At 42.1% G+C, this 19,220-nt stretch overlaps 1 protein-coding gene across 2 annotated transcripts in view; it reads right to left on the minus strand.

Annotated features, from left to right (window-relative positions):
- Window positions 1-1,915: 1,915 nt before the first annotated feature.
- Window positions 1,916-19,220, minus strand: part of LINGO2 (leucine rich repeat and Ig domain containing 2) — a 900,663-nt gene continuing 883,358 nt past the window's right edge. For both annotated transcript variants that reach the window (XM_039910913.1, XM_039910914.1), the window contains one exon: window positions 1,916-5,100. In XM_039910913.1, coding sequence (XP_039766847.1) covers window positions 3,244-5,064 — 1,821 coding nt within the window. In that variant the 5' untranslated portion in view covers window positions 5,065-5,100 and the 3' untranslated portion in view covers window positions 1,916-3,243. The remainder of the gene's footprint in view (window positions 5,101-19,220) is intronic.

The following is a 19,220-nucleotide window of genomic DNA, read 5'->3' on the forward strand; positions in this document are numbered from 1 at the left end:
TGTGCTGAAATGAAGCTATAAATGTTTTGTCCATTAAGAAACCCCCTGGACTTTAAGCTCATTTTGGACAGGGAATGCATCTGTTAAATTGTTGTGCTGTACTCTCCCAAGTGTTTAGTACAGTGCCCTGCACACAGTAAACACTAAATCAATACAATTGATTGATTGAAACTTGCATTTTCAAGACTTTTTTGAGTAAAAATCTGCTTTCCTTATACAAACTCAAAGCATTGGAAAAAAAAAAAAACCTCCAGAATATATCTCATAGAACTAAAATCAGAATAGAAAAAGGCAATGAATTATTCTATGGCTTGGATCTTTCATGGCACTGGGCAACAAGATGGTGCTGGGCAGATTGGGGCCATGCAACCTTTAGAAGAATTAGATGAAGTTCTCCTTACTTAAGTTTCTTAACATATTGGCAAATGGAAGTGCTGAGACTTGCTAACTGGATTCTGGGAAGAAGGGTCTACTGGCACATACTGAGCCAGATCCTATGAGTTAGACACTTAGACATTAGTCACTTTGTGGGTTACATCGAACTTCCAAACCATTTAGCACATGATCTCATGTTTTCTCTAAATAGAGATCTGGAGGAGTTACTACCCTGAAATGTCAAAAGAGTGGCTGCCTCATCTGTAAAATCTGAGAATGTTGCATGCAGTCCTTTTCCAATTCAGTGGGCATGACTTAAATCACTAGAGAATTAACCCATCAGTGAATTTTAGGTCCAGAATGATTTTAAGTAGGACTACCCCTATGCCACACTGAAACCGGTAAGTACCTAGATGTGATTTAGATAATTATCTGAAATAATTTAGGGGCAGCCATTTTTCAATTGAAATCATGCATTAGACTTTTTTTAAAATTAAATTGGCAATGACAGTAAAGATGAACCTTTTTATTCATTGTTCCTAGAAAACTATTTTTTCGTTAGTAATTAAGAGTTAAATTTACAATATAATTCATTTTTAGTTTAATATTTGAAGGCCAAACTCCTCTTTAATTATCCTTTTTTTTTAATTTAAGAGAAAATGTTCCATTTAGGATATGTACCAAATATTATTCTGGCAGAAATTACCTCAGAATTTAGTTTTATATAGTTAGGGCTAAATAAGGTCGTCATCACAAAATGGGAATAGATCAAGAATGGATCTACAGCTAATATCAAGAAAAACAAACGTACAGTTTCCAACTTACAACTCTATAAATTTTCCACCTTGTCTGGGTAGTTAACTCTTCTGGTTAAGGTAAAATAAAATTCTGGTTGGGCTGCTATTCAGTCTGCAAAATCAATTTCTTGGGCTCTGTTTTATAGGGAATACTTAACTTTCTTAAAATTCCACAGAATTTCAAACAGGGAAAAAAGCAAATGTCTTTTCACATCCTCAGATTTGGTACTTCAAATTGCAAAACCCAAACCCTCAATCCAATTCAGAAAATGTGTACCTTAAAGATAGATTATCTTTTCTCTAATTTAATCTCAAATGTCTCATATGAAGAATGTCATATGCATTCCTCACTAGTTGAATATATCATTACCCAGTAAATCTTATTCTTGAACCAATTATCTTCTTAGTCAAAATTTATGCAGCTCATTTAAAAATCTGTTTTGAGAGTCTTGAACCAAATACAGAGAAATTGATGTAAACTTCATTTTGACTCAATCAATGTGGGGAGGGGGTGTAATTGAAGTCTAGGTTTTCTTAAGATCTGGAAAATATTAGAACTTAGAGATCTTCACCTGTGATAAATTATTTTGGACACCTTTGTACCAGCTGGGCAAAGGGTGTGACACTGCTTAGAGGTGTACAAAGAGTCATAAATGAAACGTTCACCATGGTAACTTCACATTGGTCTTACTGCTTCTCATCCTCATCCTAAATAAAACAGAATTATCTTTTCTACTTTAGAATATTATCAAGGAAACACAACTCTAATGTAATTAGCAAAACAGCAGTGAGGAAAGAAAGGAAGTCATCCATTCATGGAAATGAACTTTTATGTTGATCAAGTATTTGTAAATAGACAGCATTAGACAGTGAGAGTGGCTAGAAGTCCATTATAATTGGCAGTGATTTGGCCTTTTGGAGACTATCATGGTTTAAGCACTTCCTTAGTCACATAATCCTCATGTTTTGCATGGATAGCCCTAGTTTATTGGCATCTGAGAAGAGCTCATTCCTAGCCAGAGAACTTTTGTACATTTGAAATTCTTTAACTACTAAAGTGAGAGCTTCCCTATGATACATAAAAATGCTTACTTCGTTATCTTTTCTTTCTTTTCTTTTTTGGTTTTCATTAACACAATAATAGTGGCATATAAAATTAAAACTGGGTTGTGATTAAAAACTGAAAACTTTAATTATTAACATCTGCCTTGCCTTTCAAAGGTTGACCACATCTTAGTAACATACCCGCTCCTGGGCTTTGTTATTCTAAACTGGTCCAGTGTGATATCACAGGTATAAAAAATATTCCATTCTGTATCAAAACTAGGCACGTGCCTTTATTTATATGAACTGAAGATCTCAGAGCTGAGCATTTTGCCTTGGAGGTGTTTTCTGGGGTCCTACGTGAGCCAAACAGATCCTGCGATCTCTCTCATTAGTAAATACAGAAGCCTAGTTTCAGGGTTGACTTTAGTTACGGGAAGGTCATCACACTGGGGTCAGCAGTGGTTCATAGCTAACAGCACAACCTCTAATACATATTGCTTTAAACCATACCCGATCTATATGAAGAGATTAAAAAAGAAAAGAAAAGTTGAGATCCATTTCTTTTTGGTGCTGAACCGACCAGGGGTATGATGCAAGGTTTTAACAGAGGATAAGTAGCGATACAAATTTTTACTGTAGAGTATGTTTTAGACAAATGTGTCTTTTGTAATATGTAAATCCTACACTGTAGGTTGTTCTTTTTCCCTTTTTCTCTTTGTAGTGGTAGAAAATGTTGAACAATTGTCCATGAACATGAGCCAACGGTTCATTACTGAGATCCCCAGAATGCCAATATTTGCAATGCAAACAATTAGTAAACCAACTTTGTGAAAGGCCCTGACACACACTTGCCTCTTGGGGAAGAGGCTCCACTGAACAACCACAAATAAGTCTTCCCGTTTCTGTATAACCCATTAGACACAGGGGCAGCTGCATTAAAGCTTGCCTCTCTACCTAGCAATTTGCCATGCCAGGCTGGTTTATTGGTTACAAACAGAAAAAAAGCACTGCTACTGGGAGACCGTCAGATCATTTTCATGTTGAACCTTCTGGGCCCAGCCACCTCCCCTTCTACGACAGCACCATTGTTTTTGCGTGGGACATACTCTAGATCAATGCTGTTTTTGTGCTTGCCTTTGCCTCGGCTCCACACAAACAGGAGGAGGAAGCAAAATAAGACCACTCCAAGGAATGTGAAACAGCCCATGGCTGTGGACACCAGTATGGTCTTAAGGTCCAAGGAGAATGTGTTGGCATTGGTGCCGTTGGAATTGGTGTCGTTGGAATCTGTCATATACATAGGGGTCCTGTTAGCATAGAGGAAACGGTCCGAGGCAAATCCTTTCACTGTAAGAGAGGCTGTGAAGGTATCGTTGCCAGCAGCATTGCTGGCAATGCAGACGTAGATGCCGGTGTCTTGGTCTTGGGCAAAGCGGATTTCCAAGGTACCATCTCCCAACACCGTAGCTCTTCCATTGGACTTATTGGTAATCAGTCGTCTTCGGGGTGTCACCCAGGAGATCACTGGCTGTGGGTCACCATCGGCATTGCAGACAAGCTGAACCGTCTGCCCTTCATCTACCAGCAGATGCTGCATCTTCCTATCACGGATCTTAGGCTTTTTGCAGGTGAAGTAAAAGGACAGGGCAGTGCTGTGGAAATCCTTGAATGACCTTTCTCTGATGGTGTCTGGACCAGCACACATGGGTTGCTGGTTTCCAAACTGTAAGATAGGTTGCCTTTGTAATATCCAAAGGAGGCGGCAGTCACAAGCCAGTGGGTTGTTGCTGATGGACAAGACCTCCAGGGCTCTGGGAGAGTAGAAGACATTTTCTTCTAAAGTTTCCAGAAGGTTCTGTGACACATTGAGCACACGCAAGAAGCGGAGTCCTTGGAAGGCATGTGGCTCGATGGTGCGAAGTTGGGTCCCCACCATGTGCAGCTCCTGCAGCCGGATCAAGTCGGCAAACATCCCAGCTTCAATGGTGCTGATGGGATTGTATGAGAGGTTGAGGTGTGTTAGGTAAACCAGGTGTTTAAAAGCGGGGTACGGGATTGTGGACAGGTTGGTGTTGGTGATGGAGAGAGACGTGAGATTTAGGCCATACAAGCTATTGGCCGGCATCATGTCCAGGAGAGGCCAATAGTCAATCTCTAGGTGTTTCAGGCGGAACAGTCTCTTAAAGGCATATACAGGCATAATGTTGATGTTGAGATATCTCAGGTGCAGGCTGATGAGGTTGTGAAGGTGAGAGAGGGCTTCTGTTGGTACTGCAGTTAAGTTACATTTCTCCAGGGTGAGTTGCTCCAGGCTAAGTAGCCCACTGAAGGCCCTGTGGGAGATGTAAACCAGATCATTGTCTCCCACTTCCAGGGACTTCAGGTTATGCAGATCCTGGAACATGTAATCCAGCAAAATTACAATCTTGTTTTCACTAATGTCCAGTCTGGTGAGGTTTGACAGTCCTGTGAATACCCCCAGGGGGACCAGCTTCAGGCGATTTCCTTTTAATCGAAGGGAGCGCAGGTTGAAAAGACTGTTAAAGGCTCCAGGCTCCACATTGGCGATGATGTTGTCACTCACGTCGATTTCTTCCAACAGTGGATAAGATGTGAATTCCTCAGGATTGACACTCTTTAGCCTGTTCTTGCTTAGGTCAAGGATTTTGGTCTCAATGGGGATGCCTTCGGGAATGGAAGTCAGCCGCCTACGGTGACAGCTGACAGATTTATTTTGAGCTGAGCACTCACAGCGGGCTGGGCAAGCTATGGTAGAGCCCATGAGAACTAACAGGACAGCCAAACCTAGGAATGGCTGCCAACATGAAGTGGCCGGGTGAAGCATGACTCCACCTCTATAGTCTACTCCTTGGTCACGGGTCTACAGGACAAGGAAACACAAGAGGGGAAAGGGAAGAGAAAGAGTTAGTTCACAGGCAGACAGACTCCCTTGGTGTGGTTCAGCTGCATGTTCACTATGCTTTTTTCCAGAAAACTTACCGATCACAAACCAAATGAAAAGAGATATGTCTCAGGCTGACAGGAAACAGGTTGGTGATTCAAAAATGGAGGGCTGTGGCTAAGGCTCTTGTTTTAGACTTTCCTACCAGGTTTCAGCCCAACAGCAGCAATTCTCACAACATGCTGTCACGGGGACTTGCATTTGCTTTCTGGCTCCCTAAAATTAGAGTACTGCAGCTAAACCAGAGACAAACTCTGACTAGATACAAATTACGAGGCACTTTTTTCATATGGTAATTCTTTTAAAAAATGAATATGTATACATTATATATAACTTATGGGGATAGTACCACTACCTCACTGAAAGACAGGAAAAAGGGTGTTCTGGTTAGAAAGGTGCTATAAGTGTATGCAAGTGATTTATAATAATAATAATTGTGATATTTGTCAAGAGCTTCCAATATGCTAAACATTGTACAAAGCGCTGAGGTAGATACAAGATAATCAAGTTGGACACAATCCACATCCCACATGGGGCTCACAGTCTAAGTAGCAATTGAATCCTCACTCAACAGATGAAGAAAATGAGGCATAGAGAATCAAGTGACTTACCCAAGGTCACAGAGTAGGGAGCCAGAATTAGAACTTAGGTCCTCTGCCTCCCAGACTTGTGTTCAGAGAAGCAGGATGGCATAGTGGACAGAGTCTGGGAGTCAGAAGGTCATGGATTCTAATTCTGGCTCTGCCATTTCTCTGCTGTGAGGCCTTGACAAGTCACTTCACTTCACTTCTCTGGGCCTCAGTTACCTCATCTGTAAAATGGGGATTGAGATTGTGAGCCCCAGGTGGGACAGGGACTGTGTCCAACTCGATTTGCTTGTACCCACCCCAGCGCTTAGTACAGTGCCTGGCACATAGTAAGTGCTTAACAAATACCATAATTATTATTTCTATTAAGCCTTCTTGAACTACCTGAGGAAACACCTATACTTGACCCATTGTACTCCAATTCATTTTGGGGGGTGCAGAAGGGTGAGAGAGATTTTACCTTAAATTGCAAGTGCTTAATACAGTGCTCTGCACACAGTAAGCACTCAATAAATACAATTGAATGAACGAAATGGGAAGGACCAAGAAGGTACCAGGCAGAGGGACTGACTTTTCATTTTGTGAACCGGCACGAGAAGGAGGCAGAGATTTATAAGGGAGGGTGTGGGAGAAGGGAAGCGAAGACTGGTAGGCCACAGGATTCAAATAGCCAATCAGTCAAAAAGCCACCCTTTGGGTTCTTTCCAACCCTTGGAGGAAATGATCAGGTTTCAGTGTACGAGTTAGTTTTGGTGGTGATTCCCCTTTGAAGTGGACACCTATGCTTTCGGAAAGACTGTAAGGCAGAGATCATATCGACTAACTCTTTTGTACTCCTCCAAGTGCTTAGAATGAGGTTTTATTCACAGTAGGCATTCAGTAAATGCTACTAAGGATGAATTAAGAACCTATAATGTTACTGAGAATGAAGACAATAAAATAAAATACACTGTCTTTTTATTTGAAGATTCTTGACTCTTCTGTCTGGTGCTCACTCAAATTGGCTAAGTAAGGAAGCAAGCTATATCATCCTCTCTTTAAAAAAAGAAATGAATGATGGTGTTCCTACTCTTTCAAGATCTTAGAACAGTGCTCTGCAGACAGTACACACAATTGAGGATGATGGTTCTAAATTCAGTGAAAAGGACAGACTATTAAATCGAATAAGGGCATAACGCACAGAGAATATGGCTGTATTCAGTCTCTCCTCACACAGCAAACCTCACTTCTGATCTGGACTGTCTCTCCTACTCTCCTGCTGGGCCTGCCCTAGGCAGAGATAGATAATTTTATGTGAGACCATAGCAGAGTTTTGTGATGGGGCCTATAGTCTAAGATGAAGTACGACGCTTTATTAGTTCTCATTTCAGTTATAGTCTGGAAGGACAAACTGCTGAGATTGGTTTAACTTTCACTGTCAGTAGAACTCTTGCAAGCAAAAATTGCCAGTTATGCCCAGCTGTGATCAAGGTTTACCAAGATAAACTTTGTTTCATTAAGAATGAAGTTGGAACTGAAATTCTATGTGGAATTGACTTGGGACTATCTATTGAATTTTTTTAAAAGGGACTTTCAGTCACTCTGATTATTACTTTGTGAACTCAGATTGTGAAGCTGCTACTCATATTAATATTTCAAGTGTGATGGAAGCTGTCTCCCAATTCATTCTTCAATCAATCATATTAATTGAGCATTTACTGTGTGTAGAGCACGGTACTTAACACCTGGGGTAATACAGTACAGTAGAGCTGGTAGACATGATCCCTACCAACAAGGAGCATACAGTTTAGAGAAGGAAACAGACAATAAAATAAATTACAGATGGGAAATGTACAGATATGTACATAAGTACTGAGGAGCCCAAAGTGGGGGTAAATATCAAATGCTTAAACGGTACAGATCCGAGTGCATAGGTGACCCAGAAGGGAGGAGGAGTAGGGGAAATGAGGGCTTAGTCAAGTAGGGCCTCTTGGAAGAGAAGTGATTTTAGGAGGGTTTTGAAGATGGGGAGAATGGTGTTCTGTCAGATATGAAGAGAGAGGGAATTCCAGATCAGAGGGAGAACATGGGCAAGGAGTCAGCGATGAGATATACAAGAATGAGGTACAGAGAGTAGGTTGGCGTTGGAGGAGCAAAGTGTATGGGCTGGATTGTAGGAGGACATCAGTGAGATGAAGTAGTAGGGACTGCTAATTAAGTGCCTTAAAGCTGGTGGTAAGGAGTTTCTGTTTGATGTGGAGGTGGATGGACAACCACTGGAGGTTTTTGAGGAATAGGGAAATATGTACCACAAAATAAACCTTGTGCCTCAGTTTAAGAAATGGCATGCTCCTGGGCAGAAAATGATATTATCTACTAAAGTATTTCCCCTCACTGGAAAAGAAAGGGAAGAAACCTTCACAGAAATCAAATGAAGGGGATGTATTTTTCAAAGTTAGCTTATCCTGCAATAATCAAACAAGAGATCGAGGGCTAGCCCAGAGGATTAACATGTTCAAAAGATTTATGACAGTCACTGCTTACTGAACAGTGCCCCTTCTACTATCTTCCTTAGGCAATGGGGGAAGACTAGGTGATGACCAACTCTCCAGTCTTTGGGTCTGGAGCAAGAAAATGATAGAGAGTGAGGAAAGGTCAGAGGGATGATGAGACCTCAAGAAATCCTGTCACCTTGCCTACTCAGAAACATCCAAAGGCTAGTCAGCTGAATTGCCACCCATTCTGCTTCCACTGCTCACAAACAACTTTGTAATGTATTGTTCTGTATTAATAATAATAATAATGATGTTGGTATTTGTTAAGTGCTTATTATGTGCCAAACACTGTTCTAAGCATTGGGGTAGATACAAGGTAATCAGGTTGTCCCACGTGGGACTCACAGTCTTCATCCCCATTTTACAGATGAAGTAACTGAGGCACAGAGAAGTTAAGTGACTTGCCCAAGGTCACACAGCTGACAACTGGCAGAGCGGGCATTAGAACCCAGGACCTCGGACTCCCAAGCCCGGGTCTTTCCACTAAACCACACTAGATGTGATCCTACCAACTCTACTATATTGTATTCTCCCAAGCACTTGGTACAGCATTGCATTTGTGCACATAGCAAGTGCTCAGTAAATACTATTGATTGGTGCCATCTGTCCACATCAAATCTATTTAATCAACATAAAGGTTTAAGAGCTGTGCATTTGGAAATGATAGTCTATAAAGTAACCTTTGAAGAACTGTTCTGATAGGTGACAAGCAGCACTTGAAACCCAGTAGGAAACTCAGATTTTATGGGTGACTCTAAACCTCACCAAGGCTGGCTGAAATCTTTCATAATCCTAGAGGAAAATTTAATTTGATCCAAAGTCTCAAATCCTGGCAAGTTATATTTGGTTTTAAGATCCTTCTCATCTCATAGGCTTCCCCAGCTTCCACACAGCAACAGTTTCGCTAACCTCTCACCCTTCCATCTCCAGTCATCTAGATTGGGGCAAGAAAAGCTGTCACTGTGAGATATAGTCATTCATGTTTACTGTGAAACTTTCAGTGGAATGGCATGCAGGCCATGTGTGAAATAATACTGAAATCAATTTTATCATATTCCAATTCTTGGTTAGTAGTCAACATTCAAACTCAAATGATTTATGTAGCAGAAGTGCCTTCCCCAACAAGTGGATGAGAGTGCTGAGGAAGATGCACAGATATATTTTCCCCCTTTTCCCTTGAATTTATAGAGCATTTTTCTTTTTATAAAGCATTTTTATGTCACTTTATCTCATTTTGCCCTTACAAAATCCCTGTGATGGAGGAGAGGCTTTATTATTCTCCCCATTTAAAAAATGAGGAATCTGACAACGATGAAGTTAAGGGACTTGCTCATGGCAGAATCAGTGGTAGAGCCAGTGTCAGAGATTGGGCTCAAATAGAGGAACCAAAAACTGGCTCCCAGATTCATTCCACATTGCCTATTCTACTTCCTTAGATTGTATCTGCAACTCCAGAGTCAACTCTCTCAGTATGCCTCGGGGGACAAAGAAAGAAAGAATACATGACTTAGAAAAATTCACCAATAATCATCCAACCTACTGATGGTAGGATACTCAAAATCCTAACTGAGCATATGGCCCTGGCTAGGAGAGGCTTGGTTATCTAGGCAGGAATTGCACAATTTTGCAATATTCTTCGTTTCTTAACAGGCCCATTTAGAAACATACTGCTCATCCTACTTAGGGAAGGGCTAGAAAATGTGTCCTAAAATTTTGCCCAAATGGTATGCTGTAAATGTCCTGGAATTGATCTAGATTAACAGTTGTCTTTTTAAATAGTCCTCCAGTTAAGACTCGGTTCATGCTGATATGTTCTTCACAGAGCAAAGTTAGGAATTTGCCTTAGTCACACAGTTTCCAATTTGTACCCTGGGGAATGAAGATGCCAGTGTATTTTTTTAAAAAAACCAAAACACAAAAAACCCAAAAAACCAGTTCCAACAACTTCCCCATTTGAAATATGCAAAACATTGGACAGATCACCTGTGTTTCCTGTACTGGGGAAACAGCATGGCTTGGGAGTCAGATGACCTGAGTTCTAATCCCAACTCAGCCACTTACCTACTGTGTGACAGTGGGCAAATCACTTAACTTCTCTGTGTTTCTGTTCCCTTACCTGTAAAACGGGGCTTCAATACCTGATCTCTCTCCTACTTAGACTTTGAGCCCCATGTGGGACCTGATTATCTACCCCAGCGCTTAGTACAGCTCTTGGCACATAGTAAGCACTTAACCACTACCACAATTGTTATTTGTGTTACTGTTTCATTTCCTGGTTTTGTCACAACTAATGATAAAAATCCAAAATAAAAACATAAAAACTTGGGATTACAAAGTCCCCAGGATGCAAGTTTCCTAATTCTTCAGCAGTGTTCTAGCCAAAAACATGCAAATAAGACCTGTGCCATGGCAGAACTGACTGTACAGCATATAAATACAATGTAAATAATTGACATATCCAAAGAATGAATTGTGAAAGTTAAAAATACTAATCTATGCATTGAAATGTATTATGAAAAATAATTACTTCACTATGGAGTAGGCCAGGCATGCCTCCATTCCACTGGGGTCTCAATTCAATGACCAATCCACCAATCAGCAGTATTTACTGAGCACTTACTGTGGGCAGAGCACCATACTAAGCACCTAGGAGAGTACAACAGAGTTGGTAGACCTGTCTCCTGTACACAAGGAGCTTACAGTCTAGATAGGGACAGAGACAATAATATAAATTACTTATGGATATGTACATAAGTGCTTTGGGGCTGAGTGTGGTATGAATATCAAGTGCTTAAAAGGTACAAATTCAAGTGCATAGGTGAAAAAGAAGGTAGAGGGAGCCTGGGAAAAGAGAACTTAATCAGAGAAGGACTCTTGGAGAAAGTGTGATTTTTTTAATAAAGTTGTGAAGCTGGGGAGAGTGATGGTCTGGCGCATATGGAGGGGGAGGGAGTTCCAGGCCAGAGGGAGGACGTAGGAAAGGGGTCGGCAATGAGATAGATGAGACTGGGTTACAGTGAGCAATGTGGCACTAGAAGAGCCAAGTGTGAGGGCAGGACTATATTAAGAGATCAGTGAGGTAAAATAGGTGGGTGGAGAGCTGAATGAGTGCTTTAAAAGTGATGGTAGGCCTTTCTGTTTGAGGTTGAGGTGGATGGACAACCCACTGGATGGTTCTGAGGAGTGGAGAGACATGGACTGAACGTTTTTTAGAAAAATGGTCCAAGGAGTGGAGTAAAGTAAGGACTAGAGTCGGGAGAAACAGGAGGTAGGAAGATCAACGAGAAAGCTGATGCTCTAGTCAAGGCAGATCTTTGTTTGCTGTAATGTAAAATGCATCTAGTCCACCTCTATGACAGAGATTGCATTCTTGAAAAAAAAATTAAAGAGACTTGTTTTATGTAGTACTTACCCAATCCAACTTCAAAAACATGCTCCCAGGCTATTTCTTCCAAATAGGCCTGTGTTGTCAAATGAATGTTCCCTAATTCCCTAACGATGTTCAAACCAAAACGTGTTATGAAAACACAATATAGCAGTATTTTTGTATCAGACAGTCAGCTGCTAAGGGTTAGAAGAAAATAGAAAATGGCAAACTGGGTCAGATAAACAGTTCTTTCCTCCCAGAAGGATGGTAGCAACATGATGATTTGATAGAACAGTTTGATGGTTCCACTCCCTGACATCCAAATTAATGTACCATCTTGCAATCCCACCTTTTCCCCTTGTACCCCCAACTTTTCCTTAACAATCCTTAATCATCCTTGAAGTTATCCGAACCTTTCTTGAATCCACTGTTACCTTCAGCCTATCAACTTCATGAGATAAAGATTACTTGTGCTTACCAGCCACTGTATGAAAGTGTTTTGAACTTACCACTTTCAAACTTTAGTGGGTGTCTTCTCATTCTGGTGCTGTGGGATTCGATGAATCAAAATGTCAGGTTCACCCTGCACTCTTCTTAATTTTGTAAATTTCAATTAGGTCCCTACTCAACTTTCTCCTTTTCTGATTGACAGTCATCACCTCATATCCCTCCTACCATTCCTCTACCAAATGTACACCTGCTGCCACCACTTTCTCTCCTGACTCCATCAAATTTGGCTACAATTTTTTTCACCCCAGGAAAATGGCCTTCTCTAAGTTCACCAATAACCTCCTTTTTGTCCAATGGCCTCTACTCCATCTTAATCCTTCTTGACCTCTCAGCTGCCTTTGACTCTGCCAACTCTGTTTCCCTTCTCCTAGAAACATGATCTAACCTTGGCTTTAATAATAATAATAATAATGGTATTTGTTAAGCGCTTACTATGTGTCAAGCACTATTGACACTGTCCTCCCCTGATTCTCCTCTTATCTCTCTGGCTGCTCATTCTCAGTCTCTTTCCCACCTCTAACTGTGGGAGTCCCTCAAGGCTCAATTCTGGGACCCCTTATAGTCCCCATCTACGCTCTCTTTCTCAGAGAACTAATTCGCTTCAATGGCTACAACTACCATCTCTATGCTGATTATTCTCAGATCAGCTTCCCCAGCTCCAAGCTCTCTCCTTCACTGCGGTCTTGCATTTCCCACTGCCTTCAGGGCATCTCTACTTGGATGTCCTGCCAACACCTCAAATTTAACATTTCCAAAATAGAACTACTTATTTTCCCTTCCACATCCTGTCCTCCCCCGACATTTTCTATCACTGTAGGCAATACCACCATCCTCCCTGTTTCACATTCATTCATTCAATCATTCAATAGTATTTATTGAGTGCTTACTAGGTGCAGAGCACTGTTCACAATCCTGTAACCATGACATTATCATGGTCCTCTCATTCAACCCCTATATTCAATCTGCCCCAAATCCTGTTGGTTCTATCTTCACAATACCTCTAGAATCTGCCCCTTTCTTTTGATCCAAAAGAATACCACACTGATCCAAGCACTTTCCATACCCCATCTTAACTATTGAGTCAGTCTCCTTGCTGACCTCCCTACCTCCTATTCCTTCTCTCTAGTCCATACTTCACTCTGCTGCCTGGATCATTTGTTTAAAAAAAAATTTAGTCCATGTCTCACCACTCCTTGAAAATGTCCAACAGTTATCCATCCATCTCCACATCAAACAGAAACTCCTTACCATAGGTCCTTAAGGCATTCGATCAGCTCCCCCACTCCTTCCTCTCCTCACTGATCTTCTGCTGCAACACAGTTCACCCACTTTGCTCCTATAACACCAACCTATTCACTGTACCTTGATTTTTTCTTATCGTGCCACCAATCCCTTGTCCATGTCCTCCCTCTGCTTTGCAACTCCCTCCCATTTTATATCCGACAGACCCCAACTCTCCCCACTTTCAAAGCCCTTTTAAAATCACATCATTTCTAAGGGACCTTCCCTCATTAAGCTGTCATTTCCCCTGCCCATGCTCCAGTCTGCTTTGCCTATACACTTGGATCTCTACTCTTTAAGCACTTCATATTCACCCCCTGCTCAGCCACTCAGCACATATATATATATCCTTATACTCTTCCATATCTCCTATCTATAACTTTCTTTAATATCTGTCTCCTCATCTAGACTGTAAATTCCATAAATAATAATAATAATAATGATGGTATTTGTTAAGTGCTTACTATGTACCAAGCACTAATGTGGGCAAAGATCATGTCCCCAACTCTAGTGTAATAAAACAATAATAATGATGGTATTTGTCAAGCACTTACTATGTGCCAAGCACTCTTCTAAGCGCTGGGGTAGATACAAGGTAATCAGGTTGTCCCACGTGGTAATTACAGTCTTAATCCCCATTTTTATAGATGAGGTAACTCAGGCACAGAGAAGTTAAGTGGCTCACCCAAGGTCAGACAGCAGACAAATGACGGAGCTGGGATTAGAACCCTTGTATTGTCTGCTCAGAATAGGAGTTGACCATTCTGCTTTAAGAAAAAAGTATTTTTTGAATTCAAATGAGATACTAGTGCTTAAATCCAGAAGAACTTCACAGATTCAACTAGAAAATGCAGGGCTTCAGGTCATTCCTGTAGTTTGCTAAAATGTACTATGAATATTCAAATTAAAATGTATCAACATTTCAAGTGATAAACTGTAGCAGTTTCACTTAATATCTATTTTAAAGAGCCACAACCCAAGACTAAACACAAGCAATGCTATGGCTAATCAGACCTATGCTCCGCCTAGCCTAACATTACTTTCCCATGTGTTTAGTACAGTGTCTTGCACCCAGTAACTACTAAATAAATACCATTCATCATTGATTGATTGCCCATAGTATTCCAGGGATGGGTGCCTAATGTTTAAGGAATGGCCAAATTATGCTCTTTGGTCTTCTAATACCTCCTTAACAGTTCTCAGCATTTCATCAGCCTTTTTTTTTTTATCACCACCACAAATAATAATGTTGGTATTTATTAAGTGCTTACTATGTGCCAAGCACTGTTCTAAGCGCTGGGGTAGACACAAGGGAATCAGGTTGTCCCATGTGGGGCTCACAGTCTTAATCCCCATTTTACAGATGAGGTAACTGAGGCACAAAGAAGTTAAGTGACTTGCCCACAGTCACACAGCTGACAAGTGGCGGAACCGGGATTCGAACTCATGACCTCTGACTCCAAAGCCCGTGCTCTTTCCACTGAACCACACTGCTTCCCCACAAACTGGACATATGATTTAAAAGAACACCCAACAGTGACTACAAGACCTCAGTCAACTGATAAATAGTATTCAATGAGTAACCACTGTGGGCAGAGCACTGTATTAAATTCCTGGGAGTGTGCAATAGGATTAGGGAACCTGAGCCCTCCATTCAAGGAGTTTACAATCTAGCATTGGAGACAAACCATGAAATGAATTACAGATATGAGGAAACAATGGAATATAAAGATGGGTACATAAGTTCTCCAGTGCTTAGGTGGTACACAAGTACTGAAGCTGAGTTGGAGGGATATAGAATGGGGAGATGAAAAATTAAATGGGGCGGGCCTCCTGGAAGAGCACAGCATTGCAAAAGCAGAGCCCTGAGAGTTCTAATCCCTACTCTGCCACTTGCCTATTGCATAACCTTAGGCAAGTCACTTCACTTTTCTCTTTGCCTCAGTTTTTTCATCTGTAAAGTGGGGAGAAAATATCTGTTCTTCCTCTTACTCACACTATGAGCCCAATGTAGGACAGGGATTGTGTCCAGCCTGATTATATTGAACTTGCACCAGCATTTAGTACAGTACCTGGCACACAGTGCACATTTAACAAATACCATAATTATTTTATCATTATTAGTATTAATTAGGAGGGCTTTGAAGATGGGGAAAATAGTGGTCTGCCAGATGTGAAGGAGGAGGGAGTTCTAAGCGAGGGGAAGGGCATGAGCAAGAGAGTGGCAACAGGGTAATAGCAACTGGAAGCTCGAGAACAACTAATCGTTCAAAGCATATCATTTGGATAATTTTCCCCTAGATCTATTACTTTTTATTTTCGCACTCACTCAATTTTATGGGTTCTTTCTGCAGCCTATCCCATCTGCACACCATTTTACCATCCAGAATAGCTTAGTGCCAAATGCAAATTAGGACACTTAACTGGACATCATCACTTCCAATTTATTTATGAAGATGTTAAATAAAACCTGGCTCTGATCCCTGGGGGTAACCCATTATTTACACTTCTCTTAAAGGCAGCCATTTATTACTACCCTTTGTTTCCTATCTTTAAATCAGTTTTGATTCAATTTTAGAACATTCCCTTCAAGTCCATGTTTTTTCATTTTTTTTAAAGCATTTGAAGTTGAACTTTGTCAAAGGACTTTTGAAAATCTGAGTGTATTATATACACAGATCCTCTCTATCCATGTGCTTACTGGCCCCATCAAGAAAATCTAGCAAACTAGAGAGGCACGATTTCATCTAACAGACCATATTTTCTTTACTCCAAAATATGTTTGTTTAGTATTCACTGATACTGCTCTTGACTGTAGATGCTGTCATTGTCCTGTAGAAGAAAGATCCCTGGTCTATAATTCCCAGTCTCCTCTGGAACTCTTCTCAGAGCTAATGATTATATTGAGGGTCTGCCAGTCTTCTGGCATAGTGGACAGTATTAACCATTGATGACATATTCTTGCCAGGAGTTCTTCAATTTCCTTGCCAAGTTCTTCCTGAATTCATTTGTTGATTGTGCATTGGACCTTCCCAAGTGTCTTGTGTTCATTGGGCCCCAACCCAAATTGGGCTTACCAGAGGACCATGGCTGGTAGTTGAATGCTTACTGGATGCAGTGCAATGTACTAAATACCTGGGAAGTACACCAGAAGTAAATTAAATGGTTGGTGCAAAACAGAAAAGAAATACCAGGCATTGCAACTAATGAAAAATAGGCATGCTTTATGGAGTTTGGTTGGGCAGAGATCTGCTCAGTTAAACTCACAGCCATAGATTGTAATGATCCACTCTCACTAGCATCATCTTGGATTCCAAAAGAACACTATATTGTAAAACTTAATGTCCCACTTGCTCAATGACTTAGAAAAGTAATTATAAAATTGTTTACTGGCTAGGAGTTCTCAGACATAGCCTGGGGATAATTTCATCTCAATTTGCTGAAAATTTGCTGAAAATTGAGGCTATCAGATCTGACTGTGAAGCCAAAATATGGTTAAAATAAGGTTACTATCTGTTTTCCCTGTTACTCTGCATCTCAATTTTGGAGGTGGTGAAAGGGTGAACACTATTCTGTGAGGATCTATAGGTCCAGCTTCCTGCTTCTTTTGAGAGTGGAAAATAATAATAATAATAATGTTGGTATTTGTTAAGCACTTAGCATGTGCTGAGCACTGTTCTAAGCACTGGGAAAGATACAGGGTAATCTGGTTGTCCCACTTGAGGCTCACAGTCTTAATCCCCATTTTACAGATGAGGTAACTGAGACACCGAGAAGTCAAGTGACTTGCCCAAAATCACACAGTTCGCAGGTGGTGGAGCCAGGATTAGAACTCCTAAACCCGTGCTCTTTCCACTGAGCCACGCTGCTTCTCTATGAAGCCATGAGCCACTGAAGTCTAACCCCAGCTCCACTACACTGTCAACCATCCCCTCCTCCTCCACACCTTATCTCACCTTGGCTTCACGGACTCCGTCCTCTCCTGGTTCTCCTCTTATCTCTCTGGCCGGTCCTTCTCGGTCTCCTTCGCAGGCGCCTCCTCCCCCTCCCATCCTTTAACTGTTGGAGTTCCTCAAGGGTCAGTTCTTGGCCCTCTTCTGTTTTCCATTTACACTCACTCCCTTGGTGAACTCATTCACTCTCACGGCTTTGACTACCATCTCTACGCAGATGACACGCAGATCTACATCTCTGCCCCGTCTTCTCCCCCTCCCTTCAGGCTCGCATCTCCTCCTGCCTCCAGGATGTCTCCACCTGGATGTCGGCCCGCCACCTAAAACTCAACATGAGCAAGACTGAGCTCCTCATCTTCCCTCCCAAGCCCGGTCCTCTCCCAGACTTCCCTATCACCGTGGATGGCACGACCATCCTTCCTGTCTCTGAGGCCCGCAATCTCGGTGTCATCCTTGATTCGTCTCTCTCGTTCACCCCACACATCCTATCCGTTACCGAGACCTGCCGGTTTCACCTTTATAATATCGCCAAGATCCGCCCTTTCCTCTCCACCCAAACGGCTACCTTACTGCTACAGGCTCTCGTTATATCCCGGCTAGAGTACTGTGTCAGCCTTCTCTCTGATCTCCCTTCCTCCTCTCTCGCCCCACTCCAGTCTATTCTTCACTCTGCTGCCCGGCTCATCTTGCTGCGGAAATGATCTGGGCATGTCACTCCCCTTCTTAAACACCTCCAGTGGTTGCCTAACAACCTCCGCTCCAAACAAAAACTCCTCACTCTAGGCTTCAAGGCTCTCCATCACCTTGCCCCTTCCTACCTCTCCTCCCTTCTCTCTACCGCCCACCCCGCACGCTCCGCTCCTCTGCCGCCCACCTCCTCACCGTCCCTCGGTCTCGCCTATCCCGCCGTTGACTCCCGGGCCACGTCCTCCCGTGGTCCTGGAATGCCCTCCCTCCTCACCTCCGCCAAACTAATTCTCTTCCCCTCTTCAAAACCCTACTTAAAACTCACCTCCTCCGACTTGTTCATTCCAAGTGCTTAGTACAGTGCTCTGCACATAGTAAGCGCTCAATAAATGCAGCGTGGCTCAGTGGAAAGAGCCTGGGCTTCGGAGTCAGAGGTCATGGGTTCGACTCCCGGCTCCGCCACTTGTCAGCTGTGTGACTGTGGGCAAGTCACTTAACTTCTCTGGGCCTCAGTTACCTCATCTGCAAAATGGGGATTAACTGTGAGCCTCACGTGGGACGACCTGATTACCCTGTATCTCCCCCAGCGTTTAGAACAGTGCTCTGCACATAGTAAGCGCTTAACAAATACCAACATTATTATTATTAAATACTATTGAATGAATGAATGAATACTTGCCTGCTGGGCCACCTTGAACAAGTCACTTTACTTTTCTGTGCTTCCGCTTCCTCATCTGTAAAATGGGGATGAAACACCAGTTCTTTCTCCCTCCCTCTTGGACTGTGAGCCCTATGTGTGACAGGGCCTTTGTCCAATCTGATTATATTGTATCTGCCTCAGTACTTAACGAAGTGCTTTGCACCTAGTCAGCACTTGCCAAATAGCATAATTATTTGGATTATCCATGTGTGCAGTGGGAAGTTTTGCAACACTCCCACTCTGCTCCTCCTATACTGGAGAGTTGAAAGAGGTAGTGAAGCATGGGTGGAGCTGGCTCTTGGCCCAGAGCAGCTCTACTCACTGAACTCCCTAGTTTAGCCTTGAATTAATTTCCTCCTCGCCCTTGGCATTGTTTGGGAAGCAGGGGGATGGGGAAATGAAGAGGGTAGCCACTCTTTT

The sequence above is a fragment of the Ornithorhynchus anatinus genome, chromosome X5 (genome assembly GCF_004115215.2).
Source record: "Ornithorhynchus anatinus isolate Pmale09 chromosome X5, mOrnAna1.pri.v4, whole genome shotgun sequence".
Lineage (NCBI taxonomy): Eukaryota > Metazoa > Chordata > Mammalia > Monotremata > Ornithorhynchidae > Ornithorhynchus > Ornithorhynchus anatinus.